The 21,977-nt window shown below is 44.7% G+C and overlaps 1 protein-coding gene across 1 annotated transcript; it reads right to left on the minus strand.

The window, feature by feature from the left end:
* Positions 1-512: 512 nt before the first annotated feature.
* On the minus strand, positions 513-21,977 carry PAN2 (poly(A) specific ribonuclease subunit PAN2). The gene is made up of 23 exons (XM_061622187.1): positions 21,974-21,977; positions 21,529-21,638; positions 20,297-20,564; positions 19,750-20,092; positions 18,821-18,917; positions 17,328-17,447; positions 16,354-16,473; positions 16,135-16,263; positions 15,446-15,645; positions 14,209-14,351; positions 13,622-13,725; positions 13,014-13,112; positions 12,378-12,454; positions 10,902-11,043; positions 7,601-7,738; positions 7,175-7,234; positions 5,967-6,057; positions 4,157-4,314; positions 3,912-4,055; positions 2,882-3,061; positions 2,369-2,462; positions 1,779-1,976; positions 513-1,221 (listed from the first exon to the last, which is right to left on the minus strand). The coding sequence occupies exons 1-23, from the start codon at positions 21,975-21,977 to the stop codon at positions 1,187-1,189; spliced, it is 3,054 nt and encodes a 1,017-aa protein (XP_061478171.1). The 3' UTR covers positions 513-1,186.

Raw genomic sequence — 21,977 nt, forward strand, 5'->3', positions numbered from 1 at the left:
AAAGGGGAATGTGTTACCTACTGAGAAGAGTCGTCTCGATGGCTGACTCACCTCCTTTCACTCTGATTGGCTCTAATCAGCAGGAAAGGACAAGGTAGCATGTTAGAAGACTCTTTTCAATGTCGGCCCACTACCCTTTCATGCTGATTGGCTCATAGGATGCTGGCGACATAGGGACCCTGCTCCCAAAAAAGTAAAGGGTCTAGGACCCCCAGAGACCTTCGACAACCACACCCCTGCAATAATATATGACTAAATATACCTATGCAGTTTATTCCACGTGCTTGCATAACACAAAGTTCATGGCAGAGTTAGGGTGTAAACTTAAAAGTCTTGTAAAAGCTGTTCTGACTACTTGCCTACTAGTCAGCCTCAGTTTCAGCAGGAACAGGGTTATTACACATCAGTGACGTTATATCCACAGGGAACCAGGGATGACTATAATTTTAAAAATTAAAATAAAGTGAACAGACAAGCAAGGAAAATATAAGACTACAAAGTAGTGTTTGAAGCACTGGCAGTGTTTTTACAGCTTTATTACATTTCATAGACTTCTTGTGACCACAATTCACAGACACAAAACAAGAGTTAAAATGCCATGGAGGTTCCATGGGAGTAGAGTCCAGATCTAGGTTGTTTCAGGAACAGCTCCCAGCCAGAAGATAAACAGGTGTCCCTGCAAGTTACCCAGCTTAACGCTGCTAATGACATCAGTGGATGTGGAAACAATGGATCTCTGAGCAACTCACAGATCTGCGTCACTCACCCCTTTTATATAGAATACATGCTAGAACAGCCTGACACTGAGTGCATTGCAGGATCTGACGTGCAATCCGTCTTGGGAAGCACCTAAGTTCAGCATCCAAAGGGAGCAGCTCTTTCAGTGCAACTGTGCCCCCATGTGGTTAACAAAGGGTACCGCCATATGCACTCTCTTCCCTAATTAGATAGGATTCGGTCTGGGATCCATGAGGTTTGTCAGGAAACTGGGGACAGAGATGCTCCAGCAGACGTCCCTTGGCCTCTGAGAAATGTGTGGCATGTTAACGACCATGCCTTCCCTTTTCATACACATATGCATTATAATTCATGTTCCAGAAAGCCCAGATCTCAGGGAGCAAGTTTTGGATAGTCCCCTCCTGAAGAGAGTACAGAAAAGACACAGGATGCAATGAGGTCTCTGGGATCAGAGGGACAGCACGGTTGAGAACACAGCAGCACCTGTCAGAAAAATGAAAACACAGCACTGTGAACCATGGAGAGAGCACAGCCAACCCACCTAGCTCTAAGAGAAGAGTAAGAACAACCTGTGGATGTGATCCGTGGCCCAGCATCATATAGTAGACTGTATATGAGTGGGAGACTCCTAACTCCAAATCCAGCAGAGTTTACTGGAAGAGTGGCCAGGGACTTCAGAGATTCATATCCACATTTTGGACCAATTAGTATGGTAAACCCCTTTGCTCTCAATGCCTTTGCAGTGATGAATCCCTCTCCGTATAAGCTGCTAGGAATTAAAATCTTAACCAAATTCTGCTCATTGCCTATATCAGGACGTGAAAAGAAGCTGAGGGTTTTTGGAGCTGAGGACATAAATATGCGATGCGAATGTGCACAAAACTTAATAGGCAAGAATAGATATGACCACGTGCTGCCAGTCCCAGACACAGAGGAGTCAGCATCATGACACACATGGCCCCAATCATCCTCACACAGCAGGGAATATTTACACCGTCACACAGTACCAACAATCAGCAGGTGGGAAAGTAGGCCCTTACTCTTGGGGCTGCTCTGGCCATCAGGTTCAGGCACCTTCCAGTCCATCTTCCTCCCTTTCTCATATAGGCCCTTCAGCACTTTGCGGAACTCCTCAGGCTCCAAGCCACGAGTGCTAAGTTCCACGTACTTCCTGTACAGCTGGAGGGCTGTGCGCGCATCTTCAATGCTGTCATGAGTCTCCCCTTGGATCTTCAGATCTACAGTAAATAGAAAGAGATTTGGCCTATGGCAAATGTTGCCTTGCCTATTTTCCCTGCAGCAGGAAAGAGGAAACACTTTCACCCTGACGCAGAGGGTTATTGCTTAAGGTAAAGAATTTCCCCTTCTCATTCTATCAAATGTTGAAGGCAAGCCCAACCTTCAGACCCCGGTATTGACTCAGTCCCCTCAGACCCTTCCTCCTCAGCTGCTGTTCAGCTCTGCACACCCAAATTCTCAACTACAGCACTGGGCTTGAGGGATTATGAGGGAACAAGGATGTTTTGAACCTTTGACTCGGATACAAAAAGAATGATACTTGAGGGAATCCTTGGCAGGGAGGTCAGGCTGACTGGGAGACAGTCAGCTGCTGCAGAATGTCTCTACTGACCCAAAAAATACCAGGCAAGGAAACGCAGTGAGATCATCCTCTTCCTGGGCATGTGGAACAGGTAGACAGTGTCAATGACTTGGTCCCTGGGAACCTGTAAGGACAGACACAGCCCAGTTATGAGTTCTGGGAGTTTCTAAGCACATGGTTCTGAAGACTCTTATAGGCCCTCATCTAAACAGTCTGACTTACAAAACTGCTACGACAGAAGCCTATCTCTCGCTGCTACCAGTAGAAAATACTTCTATGGCCCCACAAGCGTGTCAGATGAATGATTCATTTTGCCATGAGTGTTCATAAGCTGCCATCTATTTTAGTGGCTTTCAATCTTTCTCCTGTCAAAGAAGCCTTTCCTGTTGATTTGTCTGGCAAGGAATCCCTGGGCACCCCCCTGTATGTTACCAGCTCCTTTATATGCCCAAACATGCACAGGCCCAAACGTTTAACACAGTGGCAGCATTCAGCCTGTGGAGGAGAGACGCATATCCCAAGAGGTGAAATGGAGGCAGTCACCATGATGTTGATGACGCGGAAGTCTTTTTGCAATCCGTGGCCCACAAACTTGACCCCGACATCGATGAGGAAGCGTAGCTTCAGGTAGGTGGATTTGAGGGTGGTGAGGTGTTTGGAGGAAATTTTGGCATCCAGATCACCTGGCTTTATTCCTGAATACTGAGTGAGGTAATCTACCACCTACAAGGGTAAAGAAAGGTAGAGAGGACATCCTGAGATGCCAAGTCCTCCCATACTCTCCAATAGTCAGGACTTCTAGGGGTTCCTTGCTCTTCCCTTGGGAGGAATCTCCTCTCATTTAAAAACATACTGTAGTCAACAGAAAAAAAAAACACCCTCTACTAATATACTCAGAACCAATTGAACCAGAAGGGGGCAGAGAGAAGGTATAACACACTATGCTCAGCCCCAGAGTTTTTTTTCTCCAACCAGTATTCCCCTTTCAGCCAATAAGGAGTCTAAAGTATGATGAGAACAACTGTTAGCCCAGGGACAAGGAGCATTTTTTCTGCCTTAAGGGCCACATGCTCTTCTGGAGGGCCACATGTCAGTGGTGGGAGGAGCAACAAACGTAAGCTTTACCTTTACACGGTCGGCCAGTTTATACAAACACCCTTTTCTATCCTTCGTCCAGACAAGCCAGAGACATTACCAGAGTTCAGTGGCACATTTCAGCCTGGCAAAAACACTCAAGGAAGGTGCGAAGCAAGGCCAGTGACGGGTGTAGCCTGGGGAAGAGCCCTGAAGGCCAAACAGAAATGCCTGAAGGGCCACATTCGGCCCTTGGCCCTGAGGTTCCCCACCCCTGTGGTAGCCCGTCCCAAATAGCATTCTGTAAGCCCATCCCTAGCCATCCGGGATTGTAGGGACACGACTGGACTTCACAGCAGAGCTGATGTGAAAAGGAGAGCATTTCCTATCAAGGAAAGCTCCTGAAACAAAGAGAGTTGGAGGCCAACTTATCTAAATCCTCCTCAGTATGGAGAGCCAGCATAAGCTTTGCCAGACTCTCCCAGAGATAGCTGCATACCTGTTCTTGCGTGGAAATGTAATCATCGATGAATGGAACACCCTCATTGGGACCTTGTCCCCTTACACATGTAATCCTGGCCACTGACATCTGACTGGGCTTGATGGTGGATTTGGTCCCATCACTGCGAAGTTCTGCCTCCTCCTATTGCAGATTTTTAAAGGGTGAGACCACTGCTATAAAGGCAGATGGATGAGAGCCCAAGCTGAGGAATCTTCCAATCCTCCCACCAAAGCAAAGCATACCTCGTTGAGGGTGACAAATTCAGCATCCAGTCCCACCAAGTCCCCAGCCTGTGGCATCTCATTCAGCATGAGTGGGATGAAAGTGGCATGACATTTGCGCTGCTTGCGAGCGAGGGAAGCCTCAGCGAGAAGCACACTGGCTTCAATAGGGTTTTTAACTTAAAGAGTGAAAGAAAACCTGATCAGCTGTTTTTACTCAGTTCTAGGATGCCCTCTGAGATGGCAGTCTGAAAAAACACACAGAGGAGTCCCACCGTGGCTGTGGGATTCCTAGAGGAGAAGGCCTCAAAGGCACAGGCTCCTTCTATATAACAGTTAGACCCAATTTCTACAAAGCCTAAGCAGAGGAAAAGAGCAGTCATTCAAACCTACGCGAGGAAGACAGGGCCTAGAATTTCTGTAAAATAACCTGCGGATATCGTAGGGCTTATTCAGCTAGAGGAGAAACAGTAATGAACAACAGTGTTGAAAGTTAAGGATTTTCCTATTAAGATCAGATCCACAGCAAGGAAGTTTCAGCACTAAACTGATCACACCAATCCTCATGACACTGAAAGCAAGTCAAATGGATTTGATGCTATGTAACTGAGCTTAGGCAAGCCGTATCAATTCATAGTCAAAACTGTTCAAGATGCACCACTACAAATGATTTGGAGAGTCAACAGGCAGCCATATTGAAAAACGTCAGCACTTGCTGAATGATCAGGACCTGGGGTTGTGTGGTGAATCAGCCGCAGAGCTGCTTTACTGCATGCCTCAGAGCAAGCCATATTCCACCAACTTCCACTTTGCCGTGTAGCCTGGAAGCTGCACAAAAAGGTACCTTGAAACCATCCCATCAAAGAGTTTCACCCAAAAGCAGTGGTTTTGGGTCCCCATCACAACTGCTGCTCTCCATGCAGACAATCCTTTTCATGTTGTCATGATGATCAGTCAGTTGTTTCACTTCCTCTTGATTGCAGCACACTTCCTTGCAAAACTCACTCGCTTGGTCCCCTCAGTCTTTGTGGCATATGACTACCTCACAACAACCCATCCCTTGCGAAGGAGGGCAGGGCTATTCTGTCTGGTAGTGATATATTGTTATCTGGATTTCTCATTGGAATTTCCTGCAAGGCCCTTGTCAGGCATCAGTGCCTGGCAGGAGAAAGCAGGGTGGGTGAATGGGTTCTGAAGAGCACTGTGGAGAAGGTCGAGTGGGGAGCACAAGGGCTGCAAGGAAGGCTGAAGGCACTGGGCGTGTTCAGCACAAAACCAGTGTTTTCCTCCTTGGCCACCGAAGATCTAACATGAATTAATGGTGATGGCTAATTTTCAGACGAATGTACCAAATATGTAAATAATGGATCAAAGAGTAATAACTAAGTGAAGATGTAAGAAACTGACTGACTACAGGAGGAAGAAAGAGTCAGGCATTTCCTGAGCCACACTGGAATACTAGGCTTGCTGCCAAAAGCAGACAGAGTTACATCTAAAGTGCTCATTTAGGCATGCTCTCCCCAAATATTTGAAAGCAAGGCCGGCCTTGTCGTTTCGATGTGATGATGTTGCTTGGCAATGCAATGCCACCACTGACAATCCACACTCCACCAACTAAGGCTGGAACAGAGTAACATGACAGAGAGCCGGCTTAAGAATACTGGCTGCTACGCTAAGATGCCCAAGTTATAGAGACAGAAGGCTGTTTGCCCCAGGGAGTCTGTGGCAGATCGTGGCTGAACTTGGTTCTCACAAGTCACAGATTAGCATCCTCAAATCTCTGTTCTACCCCTTTCCATGAAGTCAAATACACACAGCCATACACACTCACTGGTTAAATTGTACTTGGAATGGAGGTTCCTCCGGACATAATAAAGGATAGCAGGCACCTTCCAGCTCATGTCAAATTGAACTGCTTCACACTGTAAATCCAAAAGCAAATACCACAATCAATCAAACCACATCATGCAGGAGCATCATGTAGATTTGAGTTGTGCAAAGTGGAAGCACAACAGACTCCTTCTCTCCAATTACAAATCATCACCTAAAATTGCATTATTCCCTGCTGACCCATATTTCCCTGGGCTTGAATGCAGACAACAAGGAAGGTGTACAGCGTAGATGACTACTACAATCTGGATCCTGCAGGTTTGGCGCAGGTGATAACCGAGATCAATTTGTCCTTGGGCAGATGCAAGCCTACATCCTGACCATACATAGTCACTCAGCAGGGCAGCCACTGGCTAGGCCAGGCTAGCAATTCCCAGTGTGATGCAAAAGCCTCTTAGCTGCACAATTGAGACTTGAAAAACAGCAGCTTAGTAAACAGTCCCTGCAAACATGATGACATTTCTTGGCACCTACTTCACTAGAGTATCTTCCTTACTCTTTATGTTACATATCTCTATATAACAAGATTAACACTGACATCTACTTCTTCCCTATTGCGCATGCTTATTGAAATGCAAAAAAATTATGCAGTTGTATTCCCCCATGACAAAGAAAATATTGGTTTTACCTTAATGTACTTCTTAATGGTTCTCATAGTGGGTAATATAACACAAAACTAGATGCCTGACCTAGTCATCTGGAAAACATAGATTTCAGGGGTTTTTAAAGCAGGTTTCTAGCTCTCATAATTGGGGGCTATCTCCAAAAAGCTCTGGACTTCAATTAGGAAACCTTCTATGCTTTGCATCAGGGGTGGAAAACCTATGACCCTCCAGATGCTATTGAACTACAAGTCCCATCATCCCTGACCACTGGCTGACTGGGGCTGATGGGAGTTGCAGTCCAATAACATCTGGAGGGTCACAGATTACACACCTGGGCTCTGTATTGCTAGCTGCCTCTTCCTTTTCCCTATAAAACCTCAATTCCTCCTGCCTCCACTCCACTCTATGCCAAAATGTTCTGCAAAATGCTTGGTTCAGAAAAAGCACACAAAGTGAATTTAATACAACCCCCCTTTGTTTACATACCTGTTATGAATCTATAGAAATTGAGAGCAAAGAATATGAATCAGCCTGGTCTTCTTACCTTATCCACAGGCTCAATGAGAAAGTCATTGAAAAGGTACCACTGCTGGTGTGTGACACCCTGTGCAACAGAAGTTGAGAAGACGTGAATGTCAATGGCTACAGTTTTCACTTATGGATAATGCATCACAGTCACATAGCTACAACTATCCTATAGCCAAGGCAGTTCTGATAAATGTGACAAAAAGAGAAGGGGATTCTCCTGACAGCCTCCCCAACCTGGTGCCCTTCAGACATTTTAATCTATAACTTTCATCAGCTCTGGCCAACACAGACAATGGTCAGGGATGATGGGACTTGTAGGCCACAACATCTGGAGGGCACCAGGTTGGGGAAGGTCGTCCTTTTACACCACTAATGGGATATGAGAACTACAGATCCATTACTGGAAAGATCAAAAGGTTGTTCTCTCTACTAATTGGCTCACCTCCTTCCTTTGGTGGTAGGTCTCCCCCACTTTGATATGCCCCACCAGGCTGCCCCCAGTCCGGGAGTCCAGAATGTGCACAATAGTTGCCATAAGGTCATAGACATATGTTGATTCCTGATCATCCAACACAGTTAGCTGCAAAAAGGAAGAGGAGTCCATCAGTCAGCTAGATCTCTGAGCTGCTCTGGCACAGGCACGTGTGTTGAAATCGATTGCTACGGAACACCATTCTCCCCAAGAGGAGGGAAACACTGGGGCATGCTGTACTCCTGCAGCCAGCCCCTCAGCCCTTTCAATTTAAACTCCAGTGCTCTGGCTTCTCTTAAATCCTTTTTTCTTTTTTAGGAATGGCAGCACAAACCAGGATTGTATCTCTAGGGGGGTTCACACGCAGGACATTCCTCTACTTGCCCCGACACATGGACAACTTTAGGTGGACTCTCTCACATCATCTTTATTTTTAAAAAAGGCGGGAGGGGGGGAGAGAAAAGACTTACAAAAACTTCCATGTTAAACTATTGTTTCCTATTGTTCTCATAATCCAAATAATATAAACCAGCCTGGCTGGGTCTGCTCACACTCTGATAGGTATCATTTGCCTGCCACAGTATGGGCCTTTACCCTCTTATCTTACCCAGAGGTATCATTTCATCCTATCTTCAACAGTTTTCTCAACATTTGAAAAACTGTTGCCATGTCTGCCCACTTTTCTCTGGATCAAACTCCTCCACCTTTTCCTCTAGGCTTTCCCTCATATGCTTCATGAGCTGAAGAAATGTGTTTAAAGTCACAAGAGGCCAAAGTTTTGCATCGCCACTTCATATGTTACAGGAGTGCACAGCAAGTGTCTCCCTGGGAGCTTTGGCTGGGCATATATTTGACCAAGTTTCCATTTACCCCCTCCCCCCCATTTACCTGTTACATCTGCTGCTACAACTGAGGGAGGGAGCCCAAACCTAGTTCTCTTAGTCCTCTTGCTGCCTTAGAAGGCTGACTGACAGTTGCAGAGGGAGGGGCCAATTATAAATTATGTTTTTCCATCCATCCAATAATTATTATGCTTATTATCACTGTGTCCTGATGTGGCAAATATTGTGGCAGACCTGGGAGAGACTACCCTTAATTGTATCAAAGTGAACAGTGCATTAAGCCAGGTTAATATATTTCCCAAGCCAAAGACCAATAGAGCCGCTGCACAGAGAATATAAAAAAAGGATCTAACTCGGTGCCAAAATACAAAATCAAATTAAAAAGCAAGATACACGTTTCATAAATCACCCCTTAGTATCATCCTATCTGTGTACTCTGACATGAGAAAAGTGTGTAAAGGAAAAGGAATCCATCCTTTGTGTGTGTTCCTGAAGATGCACCAGATACCTTAGATTTATTATGTGGGAATCCTTATCAGTAGGCATTTCCAGTTTTATGACTCTTTTGTATTATAACATTACAGCAGCCTTCTCCTGTTTTGGCATCTTCCTTATTAGAAAGCCAAGAAGTTAGGTCATAAAATCTATTACCTAGTACAAAGAGAATTATGTTTTTGAGAGTCATGTAGGACTGAAAAACCTGCTAGTACTAACTAGTTTTGAGAATGGAATATGAAGAAATGATTGAACAGATCTAAAGTAAACCAGGGTTTTCCCAAAAGTATAAAAGAAACCAGCCTGTATTAATCTGCAGTTCTCGAAAGGAGAACTCAAAGCTTTGCCTGCCCTGACTAGCTTTGGTAAGATATGTACTTTATATGGCTTGTTCCATATTGGGGTTATGTGATTTGATACAGTTCTGCACTAACTGGTAGTCTTCATTCTGTATTAGGATTAATATTTTTGCTAGTGAAAGAAAATATAAAGCTAAGCTTCGTCTCAGAGATTTGCTTCTGTTAAAAAATGTTCCTGGGTGTCAAATTCTCAGGAAAGAACCCTTTCTTCTCTGAGTAACAACAGTTTTGAGGGAATCAGTGACTTACATTAACTGCACAGCTCACGAATATCCAATACAAAGCCACACTTTAGCCATTCCCAAATGGGACTTATTTGTCATAATGATTTTATAATTGGTTTGTTCAACTGTTATTAGGAAAGAAGGGATCTAAGTGATATAAAAAAATAGGCAAGCATGCAGAGACAACACCAGGCACCTGCCCCCTCTCCCTACATAGGGCCATCTATCACCAACTGCTCTGTGCGGAGATTCTTGATGAGTTTTTGCTTTGATGTTGTCTTATTGTGATTTTGTTGTTTTATTTTTGATTTTACATGTAAGTCACCTTGGGAGAATTTGTATCCTTAAAAAGTGGGATATTAGGAATAAATAACTCAGCTTTTTCAGATACAAGCCCTCCTCTACACATTATAATATTTGCAGTGGAGATATGTGATGAAAAAGGAATAACATCTCTCTCACAACGCAGAATAGACAAGCAATGAAATAAATTCTCAGGGGAGGGTTGGATATCCTTTAAAATCAGCAGCTTAATGTTTTTCAGGGATCATTTAGACGCAGCTGATACTCTCTGAAAGTAGGCATAGCTGGATTAGACAACTTCCTGGGGAATCCCCAGTGCCTAGGTGTACCGGCCCGTGGGCAAGCTCAGCAGCTATATCAGCAGAATAGCTGCCTGTAGGTAAGGGGGGCTTGTATTCCCCCCCTGCCTTAGTTCTCTTTAGAGTTTAGCATTCAGCATCTAAGCCAGCAGGGAGATAGGTCAAGGAATGGTCAATGTATAGCTCAGAGCCACCTGGGGCCTAATCTGAGGTTCCTGACAGGTATTCAGACTGATGCTCTGCCAAGAGTGATGCTGTTGATGCTGGGAAGGTGCCTCGTTAACCAGATAGTGTAGACCTTGGAGCAGTTAATGCCCCACCAGGCAATTAACGGCTTTGCTTATCAGCTATTGTTATGCTGTATGATCCTGGGAAAGAGCCCCATCACTGGAGGACTATGCTGGGAAAGTGGTGATTTAATTCTTTTGTCTAATTAGTTGCTTATTACTGTGCTGTAAACATGTATCCTATAAAAATGCTCTTTGTTACCCAGTTCGGTGTTCAGACTGTGGCAGTGGTTTGTGCAAAACCATGCAAGTTTGTTCCACTCGTACTGGGTACGTGTGTACGCTGAAAGTTACTCAATAAACTCCTTTTAAGTAAATCTGCTGGGTCTAGCCTATTCATCTCCCTGGTATCTCTGGAATCTGGAAGCCCATCAGCCTTGGGGCAATACACTAGGACACTGAGAAAGCATTTAGAAATCAGGCATTATAGGGATGACTTTCTTGCCAGAAGTGGTGTCTTACTTCAGTGCTTTCATCCCAGTTATAAACCTCCAGCTCCTTGTTCTTGGAGAGCTTCATCTTGATGGAATAAGGAATCCAGATGTTCTTCAGCTCTTCAATCGAGGTATAAGAATGGCTCCCCTCTGCCATTCCCAATTCATTCCTCAAAGCAAAGCAAAGCAAAGCAAACAGAACCAGTGTCACAAACAACAAATGAGCAAGGCTGGGGCTTTAGGACCAATTTTGCAGCTTGGTCAAGCATCAGGCTCTCTTAGAGTTACCAGAAATGACACCAAAACGCACAAACCAAAGAGATAAGCTTACAAATGTCAAGGAGAAAGGATGAATGGTATCAACCATTTGATCAATGCGCCAATTTCCATGCCACTGTTTACCTCTCTGGAGGAAATGTTTGTGACAAAAAGCCACATCAAAATGCAAAACCCTCCATGAATTTTCCAGGAAAGAATGGATGAACAGGAATCCAATTACCAGCTTGTCAATTTTTCCTCACAAAATCTGTGAAGATTTCAATGCATTGGTATTGCCCTGTGGAGGACAAACGTTGACTTGGAATTAGCCTGATGAGATGCCAGGTTATGCCCCAGAAGTATGCACTTCTAGATCTGTAAGAGTCTAATGGCTCCTGTCTATTTCATACAGGAGGCAAGTGTGCTCCTGCTGTGATTTTTGAAATGTGGCCTAATGATTTCAGGCTGTGCAGAGGCTGAGCCCAATTCCAATGTAGCCAGGAAGCCCACAACTCGAGGGTAGCGCCTAGCTTGGGACTGTGTATGGTCAGGTCTCAAAGCCCTCTTAAGCAACAGAAGGGATTAAGGCTGTGCAACATTATCCCTTGCAAGTGGCAGATAGCATGAATTCTCAGGATTAGCCAGATCTGTTATAAATGCTAGGAATTTTGTCTTCTGCCTTTGATCAGTTCAAGCAATGGTTCTCAGGGACCATAGGTTGGAGAACACATTTTGGGTGAGGATTTTGGTATGATCACCCACATCCACATCTGAGAGAAATATCTCCAACTATGCCCATGTGCCCAGAGATATCATTTGCAGTTAGTAAGCAACCACAACCAGATTGTGCAAGAAAAAATGGTTCTGAAATGAATTGTCACATATTATTGCTATATTGGGATTTATTTTTGCTATCCCAAAGTTGTCAACGAATGTAAGAACTTCACAAGGGGACTGATACAACCTACCATTTGTTTGTACAGAATTCTGGATAATCTGAATAGTATGCCCTACAGTTTCCAATCTGTACTGTAACTGTAGTTTTGTGATTTTTTTCTCTGTGTCCTTCTTGCTACATGCCATAGTATAGACAAAACGGTGGCAGAAGTGATATTGCCTTTGGTCTTTAAAACAATTGCTTCAGGAAGGGTCAGATCAGAAGGAGCAGTGAATGCAATAGACTTTTTTTTCTAGAAGGACAAACTGTTAGGTAGATAGGAACCACACCTAGATGTTAAATGCTTACCATTCCCCAAGAGGTATATCTCTACTTTTGGGGAGTTCTCGGCCACCCTTCTTCATCATCAACTTCTTAAAGGCATACTGTCAAGAAAACATAAGCCAAAAGCATAAACATCTAAATAAGTGTACATTTAAATGCCTAGCAATTTCATTTAACCCCAAACCCAGACTACTTCCCCATGCCAGTTCCAACAGCAGGTCAAGATAAGGGGTCAGACAGAATGTTATATTTTGACAAACTGCACACCTTATCTCCCCACCCACCTGGCACATCTGCCTTGCCTCCAACACCACCGGCCGTTCACATGCAGTGCCACGTTTGAACTGGGCCTATGAGGATATTCTCAGACTGGGCAGTCAATTTCAAAACAGGCTGACATGTGTTGGATTGTCTGCATGCACACCTCATTAGAACAGCCAGTGGAGTAAGTGACTGGCATCTCAGGAACACTCCATGGGGCTCATGAGATCCAGGGAGATAAGGTGCACTCTCCCATGGTGCAGAGGGAAGCAATCAGACAAAGCACGATCCAGCTCAAGGGTGCCTTGAAAGGTGCCTCTCTTAGGAGGAAAGTGGTGGGGAGATGTTAAAATAAATAAACGCAAACTGAAATGGGAAAAAATATGCACTCTCCTATACCTCTGCCTGCATCTTCCAGAATTCCGCCTCCTTGGAACTGTTCACTTCACAGTTAATGACCAAAACATCAGGCAGGCAGCGGATATTGCGAGTCTGGACCTAGAGCAGTAGAGAGACAGACACAGAGAGAGATTATGTGCAGTGTAAGGGCAAGTGACACAGATCAGTGTTTGGTACTACTGCTGTGGCTTTATTACAGAGTCACTAGGAACTTAAATTAGTTGATCAGACAATTGGCCAATCTAATAATCTTTCATTTATAACAGATGGCAGCATCAGATGTTTCATAAGATACCAAAGGCTGAAGTAAGTGATGAAATTATATTTACCCCCTAGAATGTCTTGCCGCATCTATGATATCCAGTTATGTTTATACACTTCAAATTCCTTTACTTGAGACCATACTAGCTGAAAACCTGGATGCTGATACAGTCTTTGGTGTGGTCAGCTCTCTATGAAGTACACTGCACCACTTGCACTCTCAGACCAGTTCTGGCTAACGCAGCCTTGTGCCATTCATCAACTTTTCCTGTATCAATGTCACAGCTTTGGGCCAGGTAGTCAACATACAATGGTTTGGTCTGCACAACTACTCCCTCCCCACTTACCGTGGGTTGATATTTCTCACAGTTCTCACACCAGGCCTGGGTGTTCTGTTCCAGACAGATGCTTCTCTTCAAGATCTGAGCAAATTCATAATCTTTGATTTTATCTTGAAAAGATGGAAGGAAAAAAGGAGTAACTTCCATTGCCAGAAAGATCAAACCAGGAAGCAAAACCTAACCAACCAGGGAAGTATAGGGAAGAAAATTCTGACTGAAATCAACATCAGGTGTTATTTATGAAGGGCATATTGAATCCAGCTACCAGTTATCCTGATGGCCGTTTGGGCAGGGGCAGGTCTCTACTCAGACAGAAGTTATGGGGGGGGGAGTGGCCTGCAAGGAGCTCATTGCTCCCCTAATCACTGCCTGCACCATTCTAAGGATGCCCCTGTTGCATTCTGAGAACCCACACCAGTGCCTTTAGTGCCAAACATGTGGTTCCAGTCCCATAAGCCTGGAAAGATCAATTTAAAAAGCAACAAGAACTCTGCACACACCTACTGCCCCAGATTTAAAGAATGAGACCACCCCCATTCCATTCAACTCCATGCTTCTTCTACCCTTGCGCTATTACCCTCTACACTTCATACCGTTGCTCTCAGGGTAGGAGAGGGTAAAGAGGAGTGTGGAAGATACTCGAACAGTCTCTTTGCCACAGCGGCACATGCTGCAATTCTCCACCTCACAGCTGAAAAGCTGCCCAATGACCGAGTCCCCCGAAGATCCAAAGTTGCTAGAAGAAACAATACCAGATCAAAAGAGAGTTGGGTTTGACATTTAGGAGGGCAATGCTGAAATGCCCCTTTTGTGTCAGCTGCTTCACAAGGGAACAGCTGCACTGCCAAATATTGTCAAGCTGTTTTCAAGCAGAAAAGACAGCCAAACAGGGAATGTGACAGTTGGCAGCAATTGTCCCATGTAAGAACATAAGAGCCCTGCTGGATCAGATCACAGGCCCATCTAGCCTACCATCCCATTTCCCACAGTGGCCAACCAGATGCCTACGGGAAGCCTGCAAGCAAGACACATGTGCACTCACAGACATACTGCCACTAATCCTGGAAACAGTATACAGGGCAGCCAGTCATGTAGTTCATTGTAGTTTACCGACTGCCTATAGTTCAGATCCTGAACATTCGCATGCTGATGGAACTTCATCAGGAGGCACAAGGCCAGGCTCAATACTCCATACCTCAGGTACACCCTCTGCGCATGAGGAGGATGTGCTTTTTTTCTGCCACTGGCAGTTGCAACCATATTACATAGTCAATGGGAAGGTTGAATTTGGAGGGAAAGACAAGTAATGAAGTAAGGGATCCCCTATTCCCCTTCTCAGACAGGACAGAAAGCATGAGTGTGGTGGCAGACATGAGAAGGGGATGCAGTGTTCATGTCTACTGGAAAGGAGCTTTATGCCAACTAGGGGAGAGGGAGCTAGAAAGCAGAATGTGATACATGGTAACCCTTACTGGAGTGCCTTTCCTGCCAGCAGACGGGGTGCAGGCCATTGTCCAGCTGATCAGCCCATGGCTTTGACTATGCTAATCTGTGTTATGGCAGGTTTGTTAATCCTACTCAGAACAGACCCATTGAAAATGATCATGACTAACTTTGGGTCACTAATTTCATAGGTCTATTCTGAGTATAACTTAGTTGGATATAACCCAGAGTCTGTGTCTAAGGTCAGACCAGGAGAGACTGAAACAGTGCGGGAATCAACATCCATTAACACATATTTTAAACCAGGTGAGATCTAGGACAGTAAGCAGAACAGGCAGGTGGATTCCCAAAGGTTCCAAGAGGCATCAAATGGGTTGTGCTTGTTACCTGCTGCCAATGCCCCGGTAAGCCTGAGGGCCTTCCTGCTCTTGGGTTTCCTGATGGAGCTGGGTCAGAATGAAGCGGTTCCAACTCTGAATCAACCGTCCTAGATTCACTTTCCCTGTAGCCTCATCTGAATCAGCCAAGATCAGTCCCAGAGCAGCTGCCTCTGGAATGGTGCGGAAGGCACGGAGAAAGTTGCTCCCCTGAAATAGAGGAAATTAATTGACTGTCCTGTGTTAAAAAAATACTGACTGGGCTCAAGTCCACCCAAAATCCTGAAGGACTGACCTCCAGACTGCTCAATACTCCTTGTAGGTATGGCAGGCTTGGCCTGACATATGATATTAGCTAGCAGGTAAGAAACTGCCACTTTTGATGGCATGCTCCACTGTGCTGTTCCCACATGCAACTGATCTGCACGGCAGCATATCAGATGTCAGAGAATGTGATTAACATTTTTTCTGTCTCCCACCAATGCTCCACCAAAGTCAGTTTATGCATGTGTCTTGACCAATCAATGGCTCATCCAAGGACAGGCAGCCCTCTCTTTCTGCCGGCCTGTCTCCCATCCTTGCCAATAAAGATTAATGCAATTCCAGACCTAGTGCAGTCTTCTTGTGTTCTCACCTCTGTTCTGAATAGCATCCTGCCAAAGATGTCAGGATTCTGCAAGGTACCTTTCATTTGCCTACCTGACAAGGGTCTCCTCTGGACAAGTCCAGCATGTGGAATAAGAAGCCAAGCTCACAGCTCAGGCAAAACTCTTTCTGGCACAAGTGGTTCTGAACCAGGCAGCGCACTGGCTCCAGGAAATACAAGACCTGAAAAAAGGATGATGGAAAGACAAGACAGAGGTTATCACAGGAAGGAGGAAACAGTGCATCACAGAGAGAAGGCAATGTTCCACCTACCTGAATCATGCAGTTGCAGTAAGCGTTTGGAATGTGGGGCTCTAGACCAGCAAAAAGTGTTTTGTTGTAATGTTTGAAGTCAAAGTCCTCCAGGCCCAGCTTGGAATATTTAATTGTGACCTAAGTCGTGCAAGAAAAGATACATGTGTAGCAATGATATTGCCCACATAAATACACTGGAACATACATTCACTCAGCACACCAGCATGGATAAAAGAACCGCAACAGCTTCAAAAGCTCTTTGTTCTTTCACACCTGCACCTCCACAATATACTTGCACAAGCACATCTGATTTTCTGTATCAGTGGTTTTAACCTTTTTTGGGTCACGGACCTCTTTGAAATCTGGAAAATCTATGGACCCCCTCCCCAGAAAAATGCAAACAAACACATGCACATAAAATTTTCAAAGTAACAGGAAGCAAACCAAAGGAAAAAAACATTTTTCTTTTTGCACCTGGTTCATGGGCCCCCTTAAGCCCATCATGGACCATGGTTAGGAATCCCAGCTCTAGATCTTAATGTGCACAAAACAATAACAATCATAACCCATATTTCAATGCAGTTCTTGTGCAACTCAAACCCATGAATGGAAGTAGCATAAATGACATCAACATCCACATTAGCTTTTCTTGCTCTACACCTTGTAAAAGGAGGCAATCCACCTTGCATGGGACTGGGCTGTGTGCAACCCTTCCTATGGCCCTATCTTCCACCAACCCTGATCTGACAAACTTTGTTATGCAAGAGAGGGGACTGTTCCATTCAAGTCCAAGCATACAAATTCAATTTACACTTGGATGGAGTGGGAGTTGGTAAGGCTTGCTACAAAAAAAGCTGTCTTTCACGGATAGGTCTTTTTGTGCCCATGTCTCTTTTCCTCCTGAAAATCCTTCACATCTACCTCCTTGTACATATATTCATACCTTCCTCCACAAAGATATCCAACGCCCTTGGAAGCATTTAAAAACAGACCTTCCTGTATTTCTTTGCCACCATGTAGATATGTGGTTCCTCTTCCCGTCCGATGGGGGATTCAGGGACCTGGCTGAAATTGTCAAACTCATTGTCGAGCTCTTTCAGTCGATAGGGAATCTGAAAAAGACAGAAGAATGCAAATCCAGAGAGAGCTTATGCACTGTCCATTCCTATTTTACGGTTTTCCAAGATCAGAATGAGCTACTTCAAGCATCAGAAGAGGACCAGGTGCATGTGAAAAATGGGACATGTACCTCCTTCCATCCCAAAACACACAAGGTTGTTACATGCCATTCTCTCACCATGTTGACTCCCAAATGCACATCCATCTGACTGACAAACATACACAAACACACGTAGCTGCCTCAAACCCTACAAGGCAGAAGCAGATATCCAACAAATTAGTTAACATGTGTCCATCTCTACAGTAGGGTATTCATCCAGGTCTAATAGCCAAGGGGAAACATCACTCATGCCAGATCAGATCCTTCCATTTTAGACACACAGAGGTTACTGGATATTCTTAACATAAGCTATAGCTAATTGGAACTTACTCGTAAAGCCACACACCTTCCTTTAAAATCAACATATCTTGCTGCAATTCAAACCTAAAGAAATGCATTCAGGCGAATAAATTGTTTCTGTTCCCTCAGTCTAAACTAGTGGTTCCCAAACTTCCCCCACATCACTTGAAAAATGCTGATGGTCTTGGTGAACGACTTACAAGTTAAGAAATTATAATGCACTGTGCTATACAGCTTGGGACCAGGATACCTGAAAGACCGTCTTACCCCTTATATGCCCAGTCGATCACTGCGGTCTGCAGGTGAGGGCCTCCTGCAGATACCATCTTATCAGGAGGTCCATTCCGCACAACATAGGAAACGGACCTTTATTGTGGTGGCACCTACCCTGTGGAATTCCCTCCCCTTAAATATTAGGCAGGAATCATCTCTGTTATCTTTTTGACACCTTTTGAAGACTTTCCTCTTTCAACAAGCCTTTTAAGTTGAGACCTCTCCCAGTCTGTGTCTGTGTTGGAATTGCTCTTTAATATGTTTTTTTAAAAACAATGTTTTTTAACCCTTTTTTAAAGATGTTTTAAAAGTTTTTTTTTAAAAATGTTTTTAACGTTGTTTTGTTTTGGTTTTAGGGTCTGTTTTTATAATGTTTTGATGTGTGTTAGCGCTTCTGTTTGCTGCCCTGGGCTCCTGCTGGGAGGAAGGGTGGGATATAAATCAAATAAATACATAAATAATAAATAGATGCAGAAGTTGTTTTTTTTAATTAAAATTTATCACTGTGGATCACCTGAATGAAGCTTATGGACTGCTGGTGATCTTCATACCACACTTTGGCAATCCCTGGTCTATACCATAAGCTGTTCTGAGGTAAAGCAGATCTTTAGCAATACATCAGACCATCACCCAAAAACCACAACTCCCGAAGTGCTCAACAGGTACAAAGGTAACAGCTAGCCAATGAGCTACCTGGTTCCGCAGCTTGGTCCTGGGATTTGGAGCATATCCAATAAAGCCAACTTTCTTCATGGTACGAAGGATCTCTGGGTCAACTGGTGGGGCTCGTCTACAAAACAAACTGTGGCTCAGACACTGCTCTTGCCAGTGTTGTTGACATTATGCTACTCAAGGAGTGAGGCAAGCCTCCTGAAGAGATGCAGGCATTTTTTAGGGGAGCTGTGTGATCCTCTCTGACCTTTCCTATGGATAACATCCAGATATTCCAAGAGGAAAATATCATCTATTTCTATTCCTGGATGTTGATATTACCAACTCTGAAAAGAAACGGCTATTTATACCCCATCTTATGTATACCCCATCTTATGGTCCTACCAGGATTTGTAGGGTACCTGAAAATAATATTCAAAAAGGAGTAAAAACAGAATTCAGAACACACAACTTCTATAATATAAAAGAGCAAAATAAAACCTAATATTAACAAGGAGGAGCAGAATAAAAGACAGGAAACAATAAAAAAAGGAGTTTAACTTTCAAGCAACCCCCCAAATTAGGGGTGGGGAATCTTTTTCCGCCTGAGGGCCACATAGCCATTCCAGCTCATCTTCTGTGGGCTGCATGTCCCCAGTGGGAAGGCCAGAGGTAAAAGTGGGCAGGAAAACAACTGCCAATTGGACCTTTGTACAGTAGGCTAGTTTCTATACACACACCCCTGTCCATCCAGATAAGCAAAAGGCATTATTAGAGTTTAAGGACATATTCCAGCCAGGAAAAAAACACTTAAAAAGAGTGCAGGGCCAGTGAGGAGTATGGCCTGGGGGGAGTCCTGAGTGCCAGACAGAGGCCCTTCTTTGGTTACATTTGGCCTCTGGGCCTGAGGTTCCCCACTCATGTCCTAAAGGTTTATCCTTCTTTTGAGATTTCCTATTTTAAATAACTACCTGGGTGCAGGAGCAGAGTTGGCAGCTGGCCAATCTGACAACAGTGATTCAGTGGTTAGTGGCACAGGTATAAGCGAGAGGGGCATGAGATCTTGGTTCCAGTCAAGGTGGGGAAAGGTGTCCACAATACAAGGCAAGGCAAAGTCAGTCTCCCGGGAGTATGCATTGAAGGTGATCTCAGGTGAGTTGGCCCACAGGTGGACGCAGCCCTCTGAGTCTCCAAAAACCATGGCTTGTTTGCTGGCTGACACATCAAAGCTCATGATCAGCTGGCCCACTGTATTGACATGGAAGATGTCGGCAGGACTGGCCAATCCAGTGGGTTCACAGAACTGACACTGACCTGGATAGGGCAAAATAGAAGAGCAAATCAGAAACATGGTTTCTCTCCATGGCTTTAATGCAACCAATCCCCAACATGACTTCATCTTTCACTCTGTGGTTATCTCCTGAAGGTGATTAGATTCAAATGGGATAGGGCTCTGAAAGACCAGAGTGTCCAGCAGCACAGTCTGAGGCTACAGAAACTATCTATCCAGCTACCCACCTGTCTGGGAGATGATGGCAAGGCGAGATGTGTAGGTAGGAATGAACTTCAAAAACAGAGGGTCAATGTGAACCTGCAGAGGTGTGATGGCTCGTAGCATGCGCAGGTCATACACTTTGAGGAAACGATCACAGGCTAGGCCATTCATTCGGCTGGAGAAGCCACATGTCACCAGCAGGTTGCCATGGACATCAAAATCTGACAGACTACCTGAATAGGCATCAAATTCATGCTCCACAGCAAAAGTGCGGAGATCACGCAATGACACCTAATGGAAGAAACAGGAGCTACCTTACCACAGCTGCTTAAAAACACCATGAGAGAACAAAGAAAAAGAACGGCATCAAATGAATTAACTGGGCATCTTTCTCTATCTCTTCCGCCTGTAAAGGCAAAGGCCCTGTTTGCACATCACACTAACTATAGTCTGTTTTAAACCATGGCATAATCATGGACATGCCTCCTACCCCCCTTGCAGCTTTCCCCACTGCTAGTGGTGCTGTATGTGGCACAAAGAAGCCATAGTAGGGCTTGTTGTGTTGCACAAATCCCGACTGTGGTTGGTTTGTTTCAAACAAATCATGCGTGTAAGCCAGAAAGAAGCTGAGTTGGCTTGATTTGTTTTAAATAAACCATATCGTGGGTTCACATAACAAGTCATCGATGGCTTGCTTGTGCCTCATGTGGCACCCACTGGGGGAAGGGAGCTACACATTTGCAATTCAGCCATGATTTAAAACAATGGCTTAGTGTGACATTCAAACCAGCTCAAAATCTACCTAGAGCTATTTTCTACCCAACCATTTTAGACAGCATGAAATGCACAGGACTGATGTCTAACCACTTTTGGTCTATACAGATGTCACTCCCTGCCAGAACCAGCACTGAATGAAACCAGGTAAGACTGCAGAGGAAGGGGACTAGAACTTACCCCTACTGGTCAAACACCAGTCCTGACCCTCCACAATCACCCCCAAGAACAGAAACAGTGATGAGCCGGACCTGAAGTCCTGACTAGAAGGGATAGTGCACCTCTGCAAGCACAAGAGCACAAGGTGGAGAAGTCAAGAACTGGCATGTACTCTGGATCTGGACTGACGATACAGGAAGGGGTGGGACGGCAGGATCAGCTTTAAAAATAGAATGATTCGGTTGTTGCTCTTTTTCTAGTTTCTGTGTGAACCCTTGGGCTGGACAGTTCCCCTTAAAGTTTCAGCAGCCTCATCACAGACCTGCTCTTTGTCCTGCTGGACAGCTCCTTGACTTTGCCAGTAAAATCGGGAATCCAAGCCACATAGTAGCAGCAGGAATGTTGCCAGATTCTCGTTTACAGCTGAGTTGCCTGGAGGCAACCATCCAGTGGGAGGTCAAGGGAACTTCAAACAATTCATCTTCAAGAATGTGGAAGCACTCTACCCACTTGGTGAGTGGCAGCAGAACATTTTAAGGGTCTCCAAGATACTTAAGTGAGGGCTTTAATATTCTTTGGTGCTTTTTGCTAACATTCTCAACTTGACCAGTATCTTCTTTCAACAGCTGGGATTAACTGTTAACCCTCTAAAGCAGATGGATCCTGGCCAACTACACACTCCCAGACACTAGTCAATCTTACCTGGGGAGCAACAGCTGTTTCCCAAACTCAAATATAGCCATCAGACTCCGTGTGTGAAACAGTACCCAT

This window comes from Rhineura floridana, chromosome 3 (assembly GCF_030035675.1).
Source record: "Rhineura floridana isolate rRhiFlo1 chromosome 3, rRhiFlo1.hap2, whole genome shotgun sequence".
Classification (NCBI taxonomy): domain Eukaryota; kingdom Metazoa; phylum Chordata; class Lepidosauria; order Squamata; family Rhineuridae; genus Rhineura; species Rhineura floridana.

Bases quoted from the DNA above. Each gene is read 5' to 3' on its own strand.
- PAN2 (XM_061622187.1), bottom strand. The intron at 16,474-17,327 runs GTCTGTTTTTAA...TGCACGACTTAG, and splicing joins TGGCAAAGAAATACAGGAAG to GTCACAATTAAATATTCCAA. The intron at 3,062-3,911 runs GTATGCAGCTAT...TTACCCTTGTAG, and splicing joins ACATTTCCACGCAAGAACAG to GTGGTAGATTACCTCACTCA.